Source organism: Neolamprologus brichardi, chromosome 14 (genome assembly GCF_056152115.1).
Source record: "Neolamprologus brichardi isolate AB-2024 chromosome 14, ASM5615211v1, whole genome shotgun sequence".
Lineage (NCBI taxonomy): Eukaryota > Metazoa > Chordata > Actinopteri > Cichliformes > Cichlidae > Neolamprologus > Neolamprologus brichardi.
In genome coordinates this window covers 23,490,947-23,511,879 of record NC_142117.1, presented here as the reverse complement: position 1 = coordinate 23,511,879, position 20,933 = coordinate 23,490,947, and the positions used below count along the sequence as shown (strand labels likewise).

At 44.0% G+C, this 20,933-nt stretch overlaps 1 protein-coding gene across 1 annotated transcript; it reads left to right on the top strand.

Annotated features, from left to right (window-relative positions):
• Positions 1 to 827: 827 nt before the first annotated feature.
• Positions 828 to 4,868, top strand: mrpl28 (mitochondrial ribosomal protein L28). Its single transcript, XM_006795387.3, has 6 exons — positions 828 to 961; positions 1,418 to 1,723; positions 3,351 to 3,503; positions 3,585 to 3,719; positions 3,820 to 3,906; positions 4,450 to 4,868. The coding sequence occupies exons 2-6, from the start codon at positions 1,439 to 1,441 to the stop codon at positions 4,543 to 4,545; spliced, it is 756 nt and encodes a 251-aa protein (XP_006795450.1). The 5' UTR covers positions 828 to 961; positions 1,418 to 1,438; the 3' UTR covers positions 4,546 to 4,868.
• Positions 4,869 to 20,933: the final 16,065 nt, after the last annotated feature.

Here is a 20,933-nt window from a genome sequence, read left to right as displayed (position 1 = left end):
GCTGTATAAACGCTTAAAAACGCATTGTGCCACTTCCTGTGAACCTTCGTCATTGCTCTCCAAAATAAAAGTTCATGTTTACGGACTATATATCAATATCAAAATAATATCCGAACTCTTCAATGCAGGAGATGGTAATGGTCCTCCAAACCATGAGCACTTTAAACAGAAGGGTTTCACAAACAAAGTCCTACCTGTGCACACTCCACTCCGTCTTGTGACAGATAGACACATCTGCATGTAAATATAGCTTTTAAAACATATATATGTAAAAAAAAAAAAAAAAGATTGTTTTTAATTTTATATTTCCTTTTAAGTAAATTCCCTGCAGAGTTCAATGAACTACAATCCCTGCTATGGAGAGATTATCGTGTCTTGTTGAATCTCTTGCACTACTGATTTAGGTTCTCTTTAAGGATTTCTTTTCTTCTTTAAGCTCCCCCCCACACACGCACATGCTAAGTGTGCAATGAAGTCTGATTAACTGACTAAAAGACAAAAACACCTTGACGTTAGGGTTTAAAAAACAGATTTCTTGTACATTTATTAAAAGTGTAATGCTGCTTATAAGTAGTGAAGGACTTTAAGAATACTTCTACCGAATAATGAACAAAACACAGCGCTTAGATTCTTAAAGGAAGCTTTTGGTCCAAAAAGATGAAAGAAACACAAACATAACACGTTTATATATATGATGAGTATTTTTACAAGAACACGTCTTTCGTTTGTTCTGGTCTAAAGTACATTTTTATTTTCTGCCTGTGGGCGCACATCCGGTTTGCCCGGAAAAAGCGACAGAGTGACGTCTTCTCTCGGCCAATCATATGTGACGCTGTTTGCTCTTCGCGGAAGTTGCGGCCAGTAGCGGAGGATTCACGATGCCCTTGCTGGTTTGATGTTGAGAAAACGTGGATTAAAATATCCATTGTTGTTTGACGGCGTTGCTTTTTCTAATTACGCGGTGAGACCTTTTAATAGTGCGGGTACAGACACTTATGGAGGGCTTGTTTCATTAAATAAGCCGGTGTGTAACTGTGTTGTTGGCCTGCATTGGTTAACGATCAGCTAATATCATCAAACTTATTCTGTTTCTGTATCCCAGTAGCTATTTGTTAAAAGAAATAAACGATTCAGAAAAATGTTCAGCTTGTAATTACATAAGGCATTTCTGGCATTTTGCATTAACTGAAAAAAAATACTTTCTGAGTCTTCATTGCAGTTCTCGCTTCATTATTTTAAGAATGCAACCTGTCACAGAAAAATCAGGAAGTTTTTCCTCTTTTATTTCTGCACCAGATTATTTTCTTTATGTATTAAAGCTGTAACACCTGCAAACACTGGAACACTGTTGATTTTTTTGATTGGTCAATACAAGCAACACTAAGTTTTGTTCTTTCATCCCTCCTCTGTGTTGCAGATTTGACTGTCAAAAGCAAAAATGCCTCTTCTGAAGTACTCCCCTAAAGTGTGGGAGGCCCTTAAAATGAAACAGGGCATCTATGCTCGTCTCCCGAAGCACTACCTCAAGTCACTTGAACAGAAGGAACCCACACCTGTCCACTGGAGGCCTCTAGGAGTCCAGTACCGAGCCAACCCCAACACGGGGCTGAAGGAACGGGTGCAGGATGTCCCAGTCCCAATCTACTACCCTCCAGAGTCCCAGGACGGCCTGTGGGGAGGAGAGGGCTGGATATCGGGCTACAGATATGCCAACAATGACAAAGTTAGTCTGTAGAAGAATAGGGTTTTTTTTGTCTTTTTTGTGCTGCTGTTGTGTTCTTTTGATTCCCTCTTTTGATAATTTCCTATAAGAATATTATTATATTATATAAAATGCTTGTATGAAAGCAGGGGGCAGCTTCTGAAGAACAGAGCATTAGAAGTTGTATTCCTGAGTTTGCTCCATTTGATTTGCATCAAGTCATTGTGTCTTTACAGAGAACCATTCACAAAAGTAAAGTGATCTTGAAAATATGAGTTGGGTGAAAACTAAAAGCTTTACTGCTGCTTAGTAAAAATGGCAAAGCGCTGTATTGCTAAAGAAGAACATCACCTGCTGTATTATTGGCTGTGAAAGTTCAGCGTTTATATATATTAATCTGAGAGAAAAATTCTACGTGATCAGTATCAGGATTTATAACAGCTGATAAATGAAAGTCAGAAAAGTAAAGATGATGGGAGAAATGTCCTTCAGCTATATTATGAGTGCTGATGTTTCGTAGTTTGTCCAATAGAGGACACTCTGCAGCTTCCCTGTTGGCAACATGGGTTTGAAGCACCACAAATACAACAACCAGCAGATCCAAGCAAGGTTGGGGAAAGTGTAAACAACTAAAAAAAGTTCAAAATTCTGCCTCAAGAGGAAATCTCTAAATCGCTCACAGGCCCGTGTGAGCCTACAAACCACCTCCTCCACCTGCACATATATCTCTGCTTGACAGGTGAGAGATGATGTGAAAAATAGGTGAGGCGCCTCTTCACCATAGTTCTGTAGTAGAACGCCACCTAAACGAGAAGAGGAAACATCTCCTTACAAATAATGATAATAATAATGACGATGATAATTCCTTATTTGAATCATACCGAGACAGATTTATGTGCCAGCTCCTCTTTCAGGTCACATGAGGCTTTTGTCTTGATCAGAACCACTATTTCTTCTTTAAGAGCAAGTCTCTGAGGAGTTTGTTTTTCTCCACGAGCTGTGGGATTGATTGATTGATTGATTGATTGATTGGTAATTTATTTCAACATGTGAACAATATACAAGTACATTTAGAAAAGAAAATAAGAAAGAAAAAAAATATATATATATACACTGTACAAATTGCATACAAAAAAAATTATTAATTTACATGTTGAAAGGGAGTGGGAAGGAGTAAACACTTGTTTAATCCCACCCCTTTGCCATAAATTATGAGTTAATATTTAGTCAGCTTCCTTACTGATATAATTTGTAATAAAAATAGTGAACAGATTTCTGATATACTATATACTAATATCACATCATGAGTTGTTTTTTGTTTTTTTAAATAGAGACATTCACTTAATTGATGATCAACTGATGATGAACTCTGACTGCTGCTGTCTTGCAGTAGTAGTTTAATATAGTGGAGCTACAGGTCATTTGATAATGACAGACTCATTGGAGAAGCAGCTGATTATTTTCAATGATATATTTGACTATTGCCAATGAGAATACTTGTGGTGAACCACCTCATGTGATATTATGTGATATATTTATTATTTAACCTGAGAAAATTAAAAAAGTGCTCGTTTTACTTACTCAAATGTATTTTTTTGTGTGTGTGTTTTGAAGTAGTTTAAAAGTTGTCTAAACTGTCTTTGTTTAGATGTCCACTCGTCTGAGGAAAACTTGGAAACCACAAGTGTTCAAGAGAGAACTTTACAGCGAGATCCTTGACCACAAGTTCACCATCCCAGTCACAGCTCGCACTCTGGACCTCATCGATGCTGCCTACGGCTTCGACTATTATATCCTCAAAGTAAGAGAAAACTACTCCAGTTCAACATGAACTTTTTCTTATTGTGTTTTCCGTGTGTCTCTAACTAATGACTGGTTGTAGACACCAAAGGAGGACCTCAACTCCAAACTGGGGATGGACCTGAAGAGGGCAATGCTGCTTCGTTTGGCACGCAAAAACACAGAGCTTTACCCTAATGACCCCATTAAACGAGAAAAGGTTTACGAGAAATACAAGGTATGTCCAATATGTCTGAGTCAACCGAGGACCCGGTGAGTAAAGTCAACAAGGAAAAAAAAAAAAAAAATAATACTCCCACTTTTTTCTCTGTGAGCAGCAGTTTGAGATCCCAGAAGAAGTGGTAGAGTGGGTTGGTCTAAGTCTGGAGGAGGCTGTGGAGAAACAGCGGCAGCTGGAGCACAAAGTAATGAGTCATTTAAGTTTTAAGTTGGTGTGTCTAGAGTGAGTTATATGTCGGTATGTGACATCACATTTACAGAAAAAGGTTGTGAGAAAAGGGAAACCCTGCAGGAGGAAGACTGTTTCCTATTTATCCACAGGCCTCTTTACTGATGGATTTGAACCCTTAGTTTTTCCTATTAAAACCACATTGGTGCTTCCAGGACCATGTGAGATGAAAGCTGACAATGTTATTCTTTGTTTTATATTAAAATGAGCTGTATCATTTAAAGGTCATGAGATACATCTTTTGATAAATCTCTCTTTGCTACATTTAAAGCATTTTTGACATTTTTAAGTTATTTATCTATGTTGCAGTAATAAATTAAAAGAAAGGCCTTTTGTCTCTTTCTGTATGTTTGTTTTTGCGCGGGTGAAGCAGAAAATTTTACAGATACAGAAAGCTTTCATTTCCATCCTTTTTAAGACATTTAAATTTAAGTAATTAGACAGCTGACGTACACATGAATCCAACATGTTTAGTTGTCTTTATATTCTTGTCTTTCAGGAACCTGAAGCTCTGTTTAAGGTCTGTGTGGATAAGCTGGTGGAGGAGCTGCACATGAAGAAACTGTTGGAGCCACACGTCATAGAGAAGAAGTGATATCTTGAACCATTTGTGTAACTGGAAAAAATTATTAGGTTGAACTGTGAAGCTTCTCTGGATCTGGGGGAGAGTTTGAATCACCACATCCTTGTTTCTGAATGCAACCGGGAAGAGCGCAAAGGTGAAAGTGACAGAAGAAATGTTGGTTTAATACTTATTTATCCTATTTCACTTATGGATTATTCCTCTTTGCATTTAACAGCCTTGCATAAGGAAGTTCAGGAATTAAGGGGAAAAACCTCCAATGGTGTAAATATTCCCTGAGCAGCTCTGATATGAGGCACATGTATAAAAAATAAAAGATTCCTTTTCTCTTAAAACTTGATTCTGTTTGTTTGTTTTTTAAAGAATATTTAATGAGTTTATTTTTTAAATAACTTAAATTTGAAAACACAATTTCTTCTGTTATCAAACCATATAAATATATGTTTAAATGTACCTTTTCCTTCAGTTAACATGGTGTTAAGGTGTTACTTATCCACAGATGTTACTGTACATTGTCCACTCTGAAATACATCCACCTGTGCTGATATCGACATGGCTGTGACAGTGGGTCTTGAGTAAGTCGGAATATTATCGAAAGAACAATATCCACCAGTGTCGCAGCAGAGGTGTTACAGCAGTGAAGCACATAGACTGGTAGCAAAACCCAGAGTGAAAAAATTATCTGCTAATTAATATTACCGTGCATGCAAAGATATCGAGAAATTTACCAATTTTTTCCCCCGTTTGTTAATATCATCACTTTACCGAGTTCTTTTGATTCCTCAGAAGCATCCGATGGAAGACAAAACACTGCTCAGTAGACCATTTAACACTTTATTTCTCTTTTACAATACTTCTAGAAGGGAGATGCGTCCTGCAAGACATGTTGCCGCAGATCTCAAAATGGTGACGAGCCCCTGACAGTTTTATTACAGAAGATCTCTCATTATAGTCTAAACAACAGCCTTCCAGTAACTCCACAGAAAATGGTTCCCTCTTTTCTATATTTTCCCAGGCAAGCATAGTCTCATGTCTTTATTTTCAGGGCTGTGTCCACTTAATACTACACTATATAACTTTATAGCACTTATTAATAAAAAGCAGAGCATAATTGAGGCACTGAAAATTATTTAATCCCAACACTTCCAACTGACAAAAAAAATCAGTTTGTGTGTTGATTTCAAAATTCAAGACTGTTGTTATTATATAAGCATAACACAAATTAAGGTAATGCTCCCACAAATGGAAAAAAAAACATACTGTCATTTTTATTTATGTTACTAACTCCAAAAGTTGATTCTGTTCATCTGGACGTAGCGTTTTCAGTAGGAGAAACGTTTCATCACTCATCCAAGTGACTTCTTCAGTCTCAGCTGACAGTAGGTTTCCCCAATCTTATAAAAAGTACATTTGCATAATGAATGAAACCAGCCCACTGAAGGAACAATGGGCTGGGAGGTCAGTTCCTTAATCTTAATTATGCAGATTCTCATGACTATTGATCAACAACCACTGATCAAAGACCACTGATCAATGGCCATGAGTACCATTGACTCCTTGACGCTGCGTTCCTCCCTGTCCAGGATGTGTACATCCTCATCCTTGAAAGAGTATCCACTGGCCTGTAGGTGTAAATAGACTGCAGAGTCCTGGCCTGACGAGGTAGCTCTTCTGTGTTGTGCCATGGTAATTTTTCTTTTGCAACAACTTATGAGAATTTCAAAGCTGTTCTTTAACACTCCGACACTGGTCTCTCAATCCCCCGTTGGAGAACCGCGAGCTTCCCCATGATGGTATCAAACTTCCGTTCTGTGGTTGTACTGGCCTCGTAGAACCACTTTCTACTATCCAGGAGTTAAAGACCTCCACACAAAAGTCACTGACGCCAGAGTGGGTTTAGACTTTGCTTTATATGGCAGGTGTGAAACTGTAACAACAAAATACAGTGTATATGAGTGACAAACTGAAATAATTACTTGAGGAGCTGCGTGACTGAGTGCTAATGCTAACACCAAACAACTGTCTACAAACCATAAATTAGCACGCGTAATCCAGCATCTAATTAACTGCTATTAATCAACATAAAGTGCCAAACAATAATGCATACTCACAGGGAATGCCTTTTTATCAGCCTTTCACAGCATAAATCACAGCATAGATCACATTCAGTCGATTGTCTGATTTTTTCTTACACTTCCCCTGTCCGCACACGGACCATGCCTTTCTCTTAAAGGGCCAGTGCACTAACCAAACAAAACAAACATGTACAAATTTGACAACAGTCAGAACACTCCCCGCTTGGTATCTTAGGGATACCACAACAGATATCTAAACATCACTAGATAACAGAAAAACCATTTCAGAAATGGGTCTATAATAAGTCTTAACATTTCCCTTGGAAGCAACTCTAACTTCGGGCTTTCTGATGATTCCATCTTCACTCGCAACTGTCTTTTCGATTACGCCCATTGGCCACTCATTTCTTCTTGTTTGTTTGTCCTTGAGGAGAACGACATCTCCCTGTTTAATGTCAATGTTCTTGTGGTGCCACTTTTGACGAATTTGGAGGCTGTGCAGATACTCCTTGCGCCATCTGCTCCAGAAAGTGTCTGCAAGGAACTGAACCCGCTTCCAATGGCTTCTGAGCATTTCTTTGGGTCCTACATCATCACAGATGGTGGGTACAACTCCAGTCTTTTGTGTCAGCAGCATCGCCGGTGAGAGAATGTGAGGATGTTCTGGGTCTGATGATACTGGCAACAACAGTCGTGCATTCAGTATAGCTGTGACTTCCGCAAGAAATGTGGTCAAGATCTCATGAGCGAGTTGAACACGGCCAGTTTGCAGCAGCATGTTATCAAGTATTCGCCGTGCTAAACCAATCATCCGTTCCCATACTCCCCCCATGTGGGAAGAATGGGGAGGATTGAAAACCCAGGAACACTTCTGGTCCTGCAGAAAGTGTTGCACTTTGTCTTTCTCTGGTGCATTAGTGGCTCTTTGTGAGCACCAATGAAATTAGTGCCGCAGTCCGAGTGCAGTTGTTTTGCGGGTCCTCGGAGGGCGAAGAAACGCCTCAGTGCATTAATGAAACTTGAAGAGCTCATCTCCTCCACTACTTCAATGTGGGCAGCCCTTGTACACAGGCACGTGAATAATATTGCCCACCGTTTTCTGTTTGCTTGTCCCCCTCTTGTACGCATGTAGTTACTTCCCATGGGCCAAACATGTCCATGCCCACGTAAGAAAAGGGGGGCTCAACTTGGAGGCGATCTACGGGCAAATCACTCATTAACTGCTCCTCAAACTTCCCTCTCAGCTTCTTGCATGTCACACATTTACTTATGACTCTGCTAATGCATCCTTTCCCTCCTACAATCCACAAGCCACTTTCTCGGACAGCGCCCTCTGTAAAATGCCTGCCTTGATGGCTTACTTTCTCATGGTGGTGGCGCACAAGGAGGGTAGTGATGTAGTGACTGCCTGGCAAGATAATAGGGTTGGTGTCTTTTACTCCCAGCCCTGCGCGATTAATGCGACCACCAATTCTCAGCAGATTGTCACTTCCAATCACAGGGTTTAGTTTTACCAGCGGGCTGTTTTTTGGGAGGTTCTGTTTTTCAGAGATCCGCTTTATCTCGTCTGCATATGTTTCAAACTGCACATTTTTAATGATCATTGTCTCTGCTTGATCTAACAGTTCTGGGGTGATGGCCGTTTTACAGATGTGCCATCCTTTACAGTTTGGCTCAATGTTTGATTGTGAAAACCATTGTGCGATGTGAATCAAGTTTGACATGGTTTTCCGAAGTGAGCGCCATGTGGATAAACGCTCCCAACGTCCTGAGCCCAAAACTCCCTTGGTTATGTTAGTGCAAAGTGTCTTTACCTCTGGGCGTACCTCTGCGTCATTGTCTGGGTCCAGCAGTTTGTAATCAGTCTGCTCTAGATGGATGTATGAAGGGCACTGGAGAAACGCTGGACCTGTGAACCATGTCGTGTGTTCTAACTCAGCGGCTGGAACTGATCGTGAGCCGTGGTCAGCAGGATTCTGGTCGGTCGTAACGAAATGCCATTGCTCTGGAGTAGTTGACTCTCTAATACGACACACACAATTGTTTACATAGACATAAAAATGTCTGGATTGGTTGTGAATATAACCAAGAACCACCTTGCTGTCTGTATAGAAACTAGTTTTGTCTATAGGGTGATCAATCTCTTCACATATGACCTCTGCCATTTCAACCGCCATTACTGCAGCGCAGAGTTCGAGCCTAGGTACAGTGAGCTCTGGCTGTGGAGCGAGTCGTGCCTTACCTAGGGCAAACCCAACCTCTGTCTTGCCATCCCCAGTGGTGACCTTGAGGTATGAAACTGCACATATTGCCTTCATGGACGCATCTGAAAAGACACAAAGTTCTACACATTTAGCCTGTGACAGTGACATCTTAGTGTAAGTGCGTGGAACGTTGACTTTGCTGAGGCATTGGAGGGACTGTTGCCATTCTATCCATTTGCCTTTCAGATCCTCTGGGAGAGGTGAGTCCCACTCTGTTGTCTGTAGCGACAACTCTCTTAGAAGCAGACGTCCTCAAACGGTGACTGGGGCCGAAAACCCAAGCGGGTCAAACACACTGTTCACAGTTGAAAGGACTCCTCTTCGTGTGTATGCCTTTTCAGCATGAGGAATGTGGAAAGTGAAATAGTCCTCCATTATATTCCACTTTACTCCAAGACTGCGCTGATCTGGGAGTTCATCCTTGAACAGATCCAGATTTTGGAGATCCTTGGCTTGGTCTTGAGGTGAGAATGCGTCTATCACTTCAACCATATTTGATGCTATTTTTAAGAGGTGAAGGTTTGAGTCTGCTAGCATGTCTTGTGTCCGTTTCAGGAGGTCGATAGCATCATGTTCGTTGGGAACAGACTTTAAAGCATCATCCACATAAAAATCACGCTCAATGAAATGGCGAACATCTGACCCGTATTTGGCTTCTCCCTTTTGCGCGGCCCTCCTCAAACCATATGTGGCCACAGCAGTCGAGGGGCTGTTTCCAAATACATGCACGCGCATTCTATAATCCACGAGGTCTTTCTGTGGATCGTTGTCTTTGTGCCAGACAAACCTCAGTACATCTCTGCAGTCCTCACGCACCAGGAAGCAATAGAACATCTGCTGGATATCTGCGGTTACTGCGACTGGATGTTTTCTGAACCTCACTAGCACACCTAATAGACTGTTGTTCAGATTAGGTCCTGATAACAGCACTGTGTTGAGCGACATACCTTCAAACTGCGCGCTGGAGTCAAATACGGCTTTTGAGGATGGTACACTCCGAAATAGGGCAGGTACCAACACTCTTTGTTCTCTTGTACTGGGGGTGCGAGCTCCGTGTGCCCATTGTCCAACATTTTCTGCATAAAGTCTATCAGGTGAACTCTGATTTTTGGGTTTTTGTCTAGAGTTCGTTCAAGTGACTTGAGGCGACTGAGTGCGTAGCGGCGATTGTTAGGCAGCAATGCTCTGGGCTGGCGGAACGGCAGTGGAGCCACCCAGCTTTGTGACTCATCTTGGAAACACTCATTGTCCATGATATTCAGGAACTGCAGATCTCCCATGGAGGGTGCAAGCTTATTGTCGTTCTTGGTCTGGCAGAAAACATTGTTTCCTATTGTTCTGCTTTGTGTTCTGTCCTTTATGTTTGAACCACCAAGTACTAAGTGTCGATTTAAGAGACTGGTGTCTGGCTTGACAGTAAAGTGGCTTTCGCACGGGGAAAAATGAGTTGGCCTTCCATCCGATAGAACGTGAGTCTTAAAGGTGGAGACTTGGGAAGGCTTATGAGTATTGCCTAAGCACACATCTCCTATTATCACCCAGCCTAAGTCCAGTCTCTGTGCGTATGGTGCATTGTGCGGACCATTGATCTGACTGCGCACTTTATGAACTCTCAAAATGTCTCTTCCAAGCAACAGCAAAATGTCTGCACTGTGGTGTAATCTGTGTATAGCCTGTTTTATTGTGAAAGGGGGTTCGGAAAGAGGAAGTGAATAAATAAAGATCGAAGTTTGCGTGCTCTACAAGGTGTCGCTTGAATCCTTGCTAAAACCACGACATGGTGTCAGAAGTGGGATTGCAGTAAAAGCCTTGTCATCGGGGAGTGACAGCAAGCGGCTTTGGGAGCGGTAAAGAGTTTTTCTCCAGACGATAAGATGTCGGACGAAGAAGCGGGAGCTAGCGCAACAGCTACACAGCCTCGCACGTCACCGCCCCACCAGCAAGCTAACGGCGGCTATAATGCTAACGCCAACTTACCCCCGAATGCCACATTCACCATCCAGCCTCCCGAGCTGTTTGATTTCTCAAGGCCACAGCAATGGGAAAAGTGGATAAGGAGGTTTGAAAGATTTCGACTTGCAAGCAACCTGCACCTTAGCTCAGAGGCTAACCAGGTAAACACACTCATCTACTGCATGGGGGATGAAGCAGATGATATCCTCCGAGGGCAAGCTTTATCGGACATACAAAGGCAGCAGTACCAAGCAGTAAGAGACACTCTGGATACGTACTTTGTTCCCAGGAAAAACATTATCTATGAGAGAGCCCGCTTTAATCAAAGAACACAGCAAGCTAATGAGACTGTTGACTCGTTTGTCACCGCACTTTATGCTTTAGCTGAAAACTGCAGTTATGGTGCACTGCACGATGAGTTAATAAGAGATCGCCTCGTCGTGGGTCTGAGGGACATCAGCTTAGCGGAGAGACTTCAAATGGACAAAGATTTGACATTGGAGAAAGCGGTTAATCAGGCCCGGCAGTCTGAAGTCGTCAAAAAACAACAGACAGACATCAGAGGGGAAAATAAGATGGAAATAGATGCTGTGACAGCGAAGCACAGGGAACAAAAGCATTCAACATTCAAACCCCGAAGAGAACGTAAATGCACAACAAAGGACAAAACACCAAATGGGAGATCATGCTACAGGTGTGGGAAAACCCCTGTGCATGGTAAAGGACAATACCCAGCAAAAGATGCAATATGTCACTCATGTGGTAAAAGAGGACACTTCAGTAAAGTGTGTAAATCTGTTAAATCTGTGCATGTGATAGAAACAGACAAAAGCGATGATACACCCGTGTTCCTTGGTTCTGTAGACACAGGTTCAGATCCTTGGTATGCAGACCTTACTATCAGAAACCACAAAGTTAGATTTAAGATAGACACAGGAGCTGACGTCTCTGTTATCCCAGCCCAGATGTATTACTGCATAAACCAAAATGAGACAGAGTTAAGTAAACCAGATAGACCACTGTTTGGTCCAGGTGGTACTCCACTTGATGTGTTGGGTATGAGCAGAGAAACAATTTGCAAAGGTCAAAGGAGCTTGCAAAGAAAAGCGTCTGGACTTCTTTAAGTTACTTGAAGACGTTTCACCTCTCATCCGAGAGGCTTCTTCAGTTCTAAGGTCAAATGGTGGAGAGTCCCAGATATAAACCTGGTGGGAGTGTCCCCCCACAGAGGGACAAAAGGACCCCCTGATGATCCTCTAATCGCCTGAGCCAAGGTGTGGAACTGGGTGTGGGTCCCAATCAGCCAGAGTTTCGGGTGAGTTCATTGTGAAACCTGGCCCCACCTTATCATGCGAATTCCTGAGGTCAGATGGCCCAGGGTGTGAGTGGGCGTTAAGGCGTCTGGGAAGGGATCTCAAAACTGGATTATAGATGGCAGAGAGTTGGTGTCGTAAACCACCGCCTCTGTTCAAAGATGGTCGCTCACAGTGGACATAGATGGCTTCTTTCACTCCTCTTTCAAACCATCTGTCCTCTCTGTCCAAAATGTGAACATTGGCATCCTCGAAAGAGTGTCCTTTATCCTTAAGATGCAGATGGACAGCTGAATCTTGTCCTGTGGAGGTGGCTCTTCTGTGTTGTGCCATGCGCTTGTGAAGTGGCTGTTTGGTCTCTCCAATGTAGAGGTCTGGGCATTCCTCGCTGCACTGTACGGCATACACCACATTGTTAAGTCTGTGTTTTGGCGTTTTGTCTTTCGGGTGAACCAGTTTTTGTCTGAGTGTGTTGCTGGGTCTGAAGTACACCGGGATGTCATGCTTGGAGAAAACCCTCCTGAGTTTCTCTGATACACCGGCTACATAGGGGATGACAATGTTGTTGCGCCTGTCCTTCTTATCCTCCCTCGCTGGTGTCTGATCTTCTTTTCTGTGCCTCTTTGCTGACTTTAAAAACGCCCATTTAGGATAGCCGCACATTTTGAGTGCTTCCTTTACATGTGTGTGTTCCTTCTTTTTCCCTTCAGGCTTAGAGGGAACATGTTCTGCCCGGTGGTGTAGGGTCCTAATTACTCCAAGTTTGTGTTCCAGAGGGTGATGGGAGTCAAACAGGAGGTACTGGTCCGTGTGTGTGGGCTTCCGGTAAACTTCGATGTTGAGGTTGCCATTCTCTTCAATGTGCACAGCGCAGTCCAGGAAAGGCAAACAGTCATCCTTTGTGTCTTCCCTGGTGAACTTGATGTTTTTATCCACAGCGTTAATGTGCGCAGTGAAGGATTCCACTTCTTGTGTCTTGATTTTGACCCAGGTGTCGTCTACATATCTGTACCAGTGGCTGGGTACTCTTCCTTTGAAAGAGCCAAGAGCCTTCCTTTCCACTTCCTCCATGTAAAGGTTGGCTACAATAGGTGACACGGGGGAGCCCATGGCACAGCCATGTTTTTGTCTGTAATAGCCTTCGTTGTATTTGAAATATGTAGTGGTGAGGCAGAGGTCTAACAGTGTGCAAATCTGATCGGGTGTGAAGTTGGTCCTGTCCTCCAAGGAGTTGTCTTCTTGTAGTCGTTTTCTGACAGTCTCCACTGCCTCCGTGGTGGGTATGCACGTGAAGAGAGAAACTACATCAAAGGACACCATGGTTTCATCTGGGTCCAGGGTAAGTTTCTGGACCTTGTCAGTGAAATCGGTGGAGTTCTTGATGTGGTGTGGGGTGTTCCCCACGAGAGGAGCAAGGATGGTAGCAAGGTGTTTTGCAATGTTATAAGTGGCTGAGTTTATGCTACTGACTATGGGTCTGAGTGGGACAGCTTCCTTGTGGATTTTTGGAAGTCCGTAAATGCAGGGTATGGCATCCCCTGGGTAAAGGCGGTGATAAGTAAGGCGGTCAATGATTTTGTCCTTTTCCAAGTCTTGAAGGCAAGCTATAACTTTCTTTTTGTAGCTGCTTGTGGGGTCTCGCTTTAAGGCTTCGTAGGTATTGTTGTCACTGAGGAGAGTAGTGATCTTTGTATGGTAATCTGTAGTGTTTAGGACCACGGTGCATCTTCCCTTATCCGCTGGTAAAACAGTGATGTTGTGGTCTTTGCTCAGGGAAGCGACGGCCTTCTTTTCCTGTATTGTGAGGTTGGACGGAGGGACTTTGGCACTGGAGAGGGTGGCTGAGACTTTCATCCTGATTTGCTCTGCTTCTGTCTGTGATAATTTATTAATCCGAATGGCAGATTCTGTGGCTGTGATGAGGTCCACTATGGGCAACTGTTGTGGAGAAATGGCAAAATTGAGACCTTTGGCTAATACTCTCTTTTCAGGTTCAGTGAGATTCCTGTCTGAAAAGTTCTTAACCCATTTCTCCTGACTGTCTTCAGGTGTGTTTTCTTCTATGGGTTGTGTAGGTTCAGATTCAGAATGAGGAGTGTGTGTTTTTTGAAAGCAAGGTGTGAAATTTCCTGCGTTGTCTTTCTTTTCCTTTCGAGTGTTGGGCCCGCTGAGCCTTGTCCACAAACTTGTAAACCTCTTCTAAGATTGGAGAGGGTAGAAGTGTTTCCAGTTCCTGCAGAGTCTGGCTGATCTTGATCTGGAGGGCATCTATAGTGAAATGGACCTGTCTTATCCTTTCACTTAAAAGGTGATTTTGCGCTCTCTGTAGAATCAAGTCTGCTCTGTATCCCCTGACAGTGGATCCAAGGCGCAGGCTCTTGGGAACAACTCTGGTTTGTCTGCATCTTAGGTTGAAACGGAGATGGTTCCTATAATCCGCTAGTTTCCTTGATTCCCTTTCATACTCCCGCACCAGTTGAAGGGTGTTCCTCCCAAAATGTACGGCAATATGTCTGTGAAGGTTCTCAGTCATCCAGGTCATCGTAGTCAAAGGAGCTTGCAAAGAAAAGCGTCTGGACTTCTTTAAGTTACTTGAAGACGTTTCACCTCTCATCCGAGAGGCTTCTTCAGTTCTAAGGTCAAATGGTGGAGAGTCCCAGATATAAACCTGGTGGGAGTGTCCCCCCACAGAGGGACAAAAGGACCCCCTGATGATCCTCTAATCGCCTGAGCCAAGGTGTGGAACTGGGTGTGGGTCCCAATCAGCCAGAGTTTCGGGTGAGTTCATTGTGAAACCTGGCCCCACCTTATCATGCGAATTCCTGAGGTCAGATGGCCCAGGGTGTGAGTGGGCGTTAAGGCGTCTGGGAAGGGATCTCAAAACTGGATTATAGATGGCAGAGAGTTGGTGTCGTAAACCACCGCCTCTGTTCAAAGATGGTCGCTCACAGTGGACATAGATGGCTTCTTTCACTCCTCTTTCAAACCATCTGTCCTCTCTGTCCAAAATGTGAACATTGGCATCCTCGAAAGAGTGTCCTTTATCCTTAAGATGCAGATGGACAGCTGAATCTTGTCCTGTGGAGGTGGCTCTTCTGTGTTGTGCCATGCGCTTGTGAAGTGGCTGTTTGGTCTCTCCAATGTAGAGGTCTGGGCATTCCTCGCTGCACTGTACGGCATACACCACATTGTTAAGTCTGTGTTTTGGCGTTTTGTCTTTCGGGTGAACCAGTTTTTGTCTGAGTGTGTTGCTGGGTCTGAAGTACACCGGGATGTCATGCTTGGAGAAAACCCTCCTGAGTTTCTCTGATACACCGGCTACATAGGGGATGACAATGTTGTTGCGCCTGTCCTTCTTATCCTCCCTCGCTGGTGTCTGATCTTCTTTTCTGTGCCTCTTTGCTGACTTTAAAAACGCCCATTTAGGATAGCCGCACATTTTGAGTGCTTCCTTTACATGTGTGTGTTCCTTCTTTTTCCCTTCAGGCTTAGAGGGAACATGTTCTGCCCGGTGGTGTAGGGTCCTAATTACTCCAAGTTTGTGTTCCAGAGGGTGATGGGAGTCAAACAGGAGGTACTGGTCCGTGTGTGTGGGCTTCCGGTAAACTTCGATGTTGAGGTTGCCATTCTCTTCAATGTGCACAGCGCAGTCCAGGAAAGGCAAACAGTCATCCTTTGTGTCTTCCCTGGTGAACTTGATGTTTTTATCCACAGCGTTAATGTGCGCAGTGAAGGATTCCACTTCTTGTGTCTTGATTTTGACCCAGGTGTCGTCTACATATCTGTACCAGTGGCTGGGTACTCTTCCTTTGAAAGAGCCAAGAGCCTTCCTTTCCACTTCCTCCATGTAAAGGTTGGCTACAATAGGTGACACGGGGGAGCCCATGGCACAGCCATGTTTTTGTCTGTAATAGCCTTCGTTGTATTTGAAATATGTAGTGGTGAGGCAGAGGTCTAACAGTGTGCAAATCTGATCGGGTGTGAAGTTGGTCCTGTCCTCCAAGGAGTTGTCTTCTTGTAGTCGTTTTCTGACAGTCTCCACTGCCTCCGTGGTGGGTATGCACGTGAAGAGAGAAACTACATCAAAGGACACCATGGTTTCATCTGGGTCCAGGGTAAGTTTCTGGACCTTGTCAGTGAAATCGGTGGAGTTCTTGATGTGGTGTGGGGTGTTCCCCACGAGAGGAGCAAGGATGGTAGCAAGGTGTTTTGCAATGTTATAAGTGGCTGAGTTTATGCTACTGACTATGGGTCTGAGTGGGACAGCTTCCTTGTGGATTTTTGGAAGTCCGTAAATGCAGGGTATGGCATCCCCTGGGTAAAGGCGGTGATAAGTAAGGCGGTCAATGATTTTGTCCTTTTCCAAGTCTTGAAGGCAAGCTATAACTTTCTTTTTGTAGCTGCTTGTGGGGTCTCGCTTTAAGGCTTCGTAGGTATTGTTGTCACTGAGGAGAGTAGTGATCTTTGTATGGTAATCTGTAGTGTTTAGGACCACGGTGCATCTTCCCTTATCCGCTGGTAAAACAGTGATGTTGTGGTCTTTGCTCAGGGAAGCGACGGCCTTCTTTTCCTGTATTGTGAGGTTGGACGGAGGGACTTTGGCACTGGAGAGGGTGGCTGAGACTTTCATCCTGATTTGCTCTGCTTCTGTCTGTGATAATTTATTAATCCGAATGGCAGATTCTGTGGCTGTGATGAGGTCCACTATGGGCAACTGTTGTGGAGAAATGGAATCATCAGGGGGTCCTTTTGTCCCTCTGTGGGGGGACACTCCCACCAGGTTTATATCTGGGACTCTCCACCATTTGACCTTAGAACTGAAGAAGCCTCTCGGATGAGAGGTGAAACGTCTTCAAGTAACTTAAAGAAGTCCAGACGCTTTTCTTTGCAAGCTCCTTTGACTACGATGACCTGGATGACTGAGAACCTTCACAGACAATTTGCAAAGGTGAACAGGAAATACAGGAAAATGTGTACATTATCAAAGATTTGCACATAGCACTGTTAAGCAGGCCAGCTAGTGTCAAGCTGAACCTTGTGTGTAGAGCTGACAGTATTGACATGAATGTGTTGAATGAGAACTACCCAAAGCTGTGTCAGGGATTAGGTTTAATGCAACAACCTTATACGATTAAGTTGAAACCCAATGCTGTGCCTTTTTCCCTGGCCACACCAAGACGGGTCCCCATCCCTTTGTTAGGAAAGGTGAAACGGGAACTGGAAAGAATGGAGTCCATGGGAGTAATCAGCAGAGTTGAAGAACCAACAGAATGGTGTGCAGGTATGGTCCCAGTGCCAACAAAAAACGACTCTGTGCGTATTTGTGTTGACCTCACTCACCTCAATGAAGCAGTGTGCAGAGAAAAGTACATCCTGCCTTCGGTTGAACAGACACTTGGATCCCTGGCGGGAGCAAAAGTCTTCAGTAAGTTAGACGCAAACAGAGGCTTCTGGCAGGTTCCATTGTCACCAGAGTCAGCACACTACACAACATTCATTACACCGTTTGGGCGCTTCCACTTTAACAGACTTCCCTTTGGAATAGCGTCAGCCCCAGAACATTTTCAGCGTAGAATGTCAGTGATCCTTAATGGGCTGCCAGGTGTGGTTTGTCACATGGATGACATCCTCATTTGGGGACAGGATCAGCAGGAGCACAACGCCAGGCTGCACACAGTGCTCAATAAACTGCAAGAGGCCGGTGTCACACTAAACCTGGAGAAATGTGACCTAAGCAAACAGGAAGTGAAGTTCCTCGGACACGTTTTGTCTGCAGAGGGAGTACAGCCAGACCCAGACAAAATTAGAGCGATCACAGCAATGAAAGAGCCATCAAACGTAAGTGAAGTGCGCAGCTTTCTCGGGATGGTTAACCAATTAGGCAAATTCATCCCAGGACTGGCCAAAAAAGACAAGCCTCTAAGAGACCTGCTCTCGAAGAAAAATCAGTGGGTTTGGAGCTGCGCACAGCAAAAAGCATTCAATCAGCTGAAAGGCGATCTGACGTCAACTCCCATTCTTGCACTCTATGACCCAAACAAAGAGTTAAAACTGTCTGCAGATGCTTCCTCCTATGGACTGGGAGCAGTCCTATTTCAAAAAGAGGGAGAGCAATGGAGACCTGTTGCATATGCGTCTCGTTCTTTAACGGAAACAGAACAGAGGTATGCACAGGTGGAGAAAGAGGCGCTTGGACTAACATGGGGTTGTGAAAGATTCAAAGATTTTCTCATCGGGAGACACTTCTCCTTAGAGACTGACCACAAGCCACTCGTCAGCCTGCTAGGACAGCAAGCTCTAACCGAGCTTCCACCCAGAATCCAACGGTTCCGCCTAAGGCTCATGAGGTACAGTTACACCATCTCACACACTCCAGGCAAAGCACTCCTCACAGCAGATGCACTGTCACGTGCACCCGTTAACCAAGACCCTGATTCTAAGGCTACAGCTGAACTTCTGGATGACACAAATATATATGTGGATGAAATAGTCAAATGCATGCCTGCTACCTTGACATACATCACACAGTTAAAGGAACAGCTAAAAACCGACAGCATATGCTCAGATGTCATGGCTTTTTGTCAGAGCAGCTGGCCAGAATACAGCCATCTCACAGGCCCAATCAAAGCATATTGGCCACACAGAGAGACCTTAACAGTACACGACAATCTGCTACTGAAAGGCACCAGACTAGTGATCCCTACTGCTATGCGCCACTCTGTCCTCATTGCCCTACACGAGGGACATCAGGGAATGTCTAGATGCAGAGAGAGAGCCAGGGAGACTGTATGGTGGCCTGGTCTGAGTGGGCAAATAAATGAACTTGTGAAAAACTGCACCATATGCATCAAAGAGCGTACCAACCCAGTGCAACCTTTAATGCCAAGCCAACTCCCTGAGAGACCATGGCAAAAAGTTGGAGCAGACCTTTTTACGTTTAACAACGGCAACTACGTGCTTCTGGTGGACTACTACTCTAAATTTGTGGAAATAGCCAAACTTACTCCCACAAGATCCGAGGATGTTATAGTGCATCTAAAATCAATCTTTTCCAGACATGGGATTCCAGAGTTTCTCTACAGTGACAATGGACCTCAGTTTTCAAGCCAACAGTTCAAAGACTTTGCAGCAGCCTATGGGTTCAGGCATGTAACAAGCAGTCCAAGATTTGCACAAAGCAATGGTGAGGCTGAGCGTCATGTCCAAACTGTGAAAAGTCTGCTAAAGAAAGCAAAAGACCCATATCTTGCACTTCTAGCTTACAGAGCAACCCCATTGGCTAATGGATATAGCCCTGCGCAACTACTAATGGGACGAAGACTGTGCACGTCAGTTCCCCAGCTTCCTTCTTTGCTCAATCCCAGCCTGCCCAACAAGGCTACAGTGTTGACAAAAGCGAGAGAGAGAGTGATGAAGGACAGTGTTGCGTACAACAGGAGACATCGTGTGACAGAACTTCCTCCACTCTCACCGGGACAACCTGTGTGGATTACAGACACTAGGCGTGAAGGGACTGTCATCTCCTCTCACTCTACACCCCGCTCATACATTGTAGAGACCCCTTCAGGAGCCATCAGGAGAAATAGGTATCACCTCCAGCCATTGCCAGATGCCACTCCAAAGTTACAAACCCCAATTATGCCTGTCAGTCCAACAGAGAACGCCCTGCCTGCTTCAAACCTATCGGCGGCTACAACTCTGACTCCTAAGACAGAAGACCCTGTCAGAACTAGGGCTGGCAGGATTGTCAAAAAACCACAAAGACTGGACTTGTGAAAATAAACAAACCAAAAAAAAGAAAAACATGGGTTTAAAAGTAAAGGAAAAAAGGTTGAAGAGAAAGAAAAGTTTCTATGAAAGGTTCTAAGAAAAAAAAGGGTACAGTTTTCATATATGCAGTAAATGTTCTTGTAAGTTTGATGTTTTCAGCGAAAGGAGGATGTGGTGTAATCTGTGTATAGCCTGTTTTATTGTGAAAGGGGGTTCGGAAACAGGAAGTGAATAAATAAAGATCGAAGTTTGCGTGCTCTACAAGGTGTCGCTTGAATCCTTGCTAAAACCACGACATGCACCACTGTCCAAGGGTGGTATTTTGTGTGCTATGCCTTAGAGGTGACTGTGTGTGTAAGCTGCGGAGGGAGTGGGAATTTCCTCTCTTTTGTTGGGAATCATGTTACACTCAATTAACATGGGCAGCTGAATAGCGAGGGAGCTATCGATTGTCTCTATCATATACCCAGAGGCTCTTCTGCCAGAAGTGAGACCTACGCCACTGCATGTCTGGAGGGTGTATGGCTCTGCCTTACCATTAACCTCAAACATGTCAAAAAACTCTGAGCGTGCTAGTGAAACGTTACTCTGGTCATCTAGCATGACATACATTCTCTGGCGTTTACTAGGATCATTGGCAGGGTAAACGTTAACCAGGCATATTTTTTAAGCAAGATTTCCCAGAAAATCCTTCCCCACATACCTCAGTGCAACTTGAAACAACTGCAATCTCTTGTAATTCTTGTTTCTCCCCGCCGTGACTTGCTGGGGGCTGAAGAGCTCTGGGAAAGCGAGGAACATCTGAATGCAGAGCTGCTGGATGCTTATCACTGTTACATTCAGAGCATTTGATTTCTGCTTGACAGTCGCGAGCAACATGTTTGTTAGAGGCGCAGCACTTGAAACAGATGTTGTGTTGCTTTAATATTGCCTTTCGTTCCTGCATTGGCTTTTCTCTGAAACCTCTGCACTGTTGTAAGGCGTGAGGTATGTTGTGCGCAGGACAACATTTGTCCGGTCCTTCC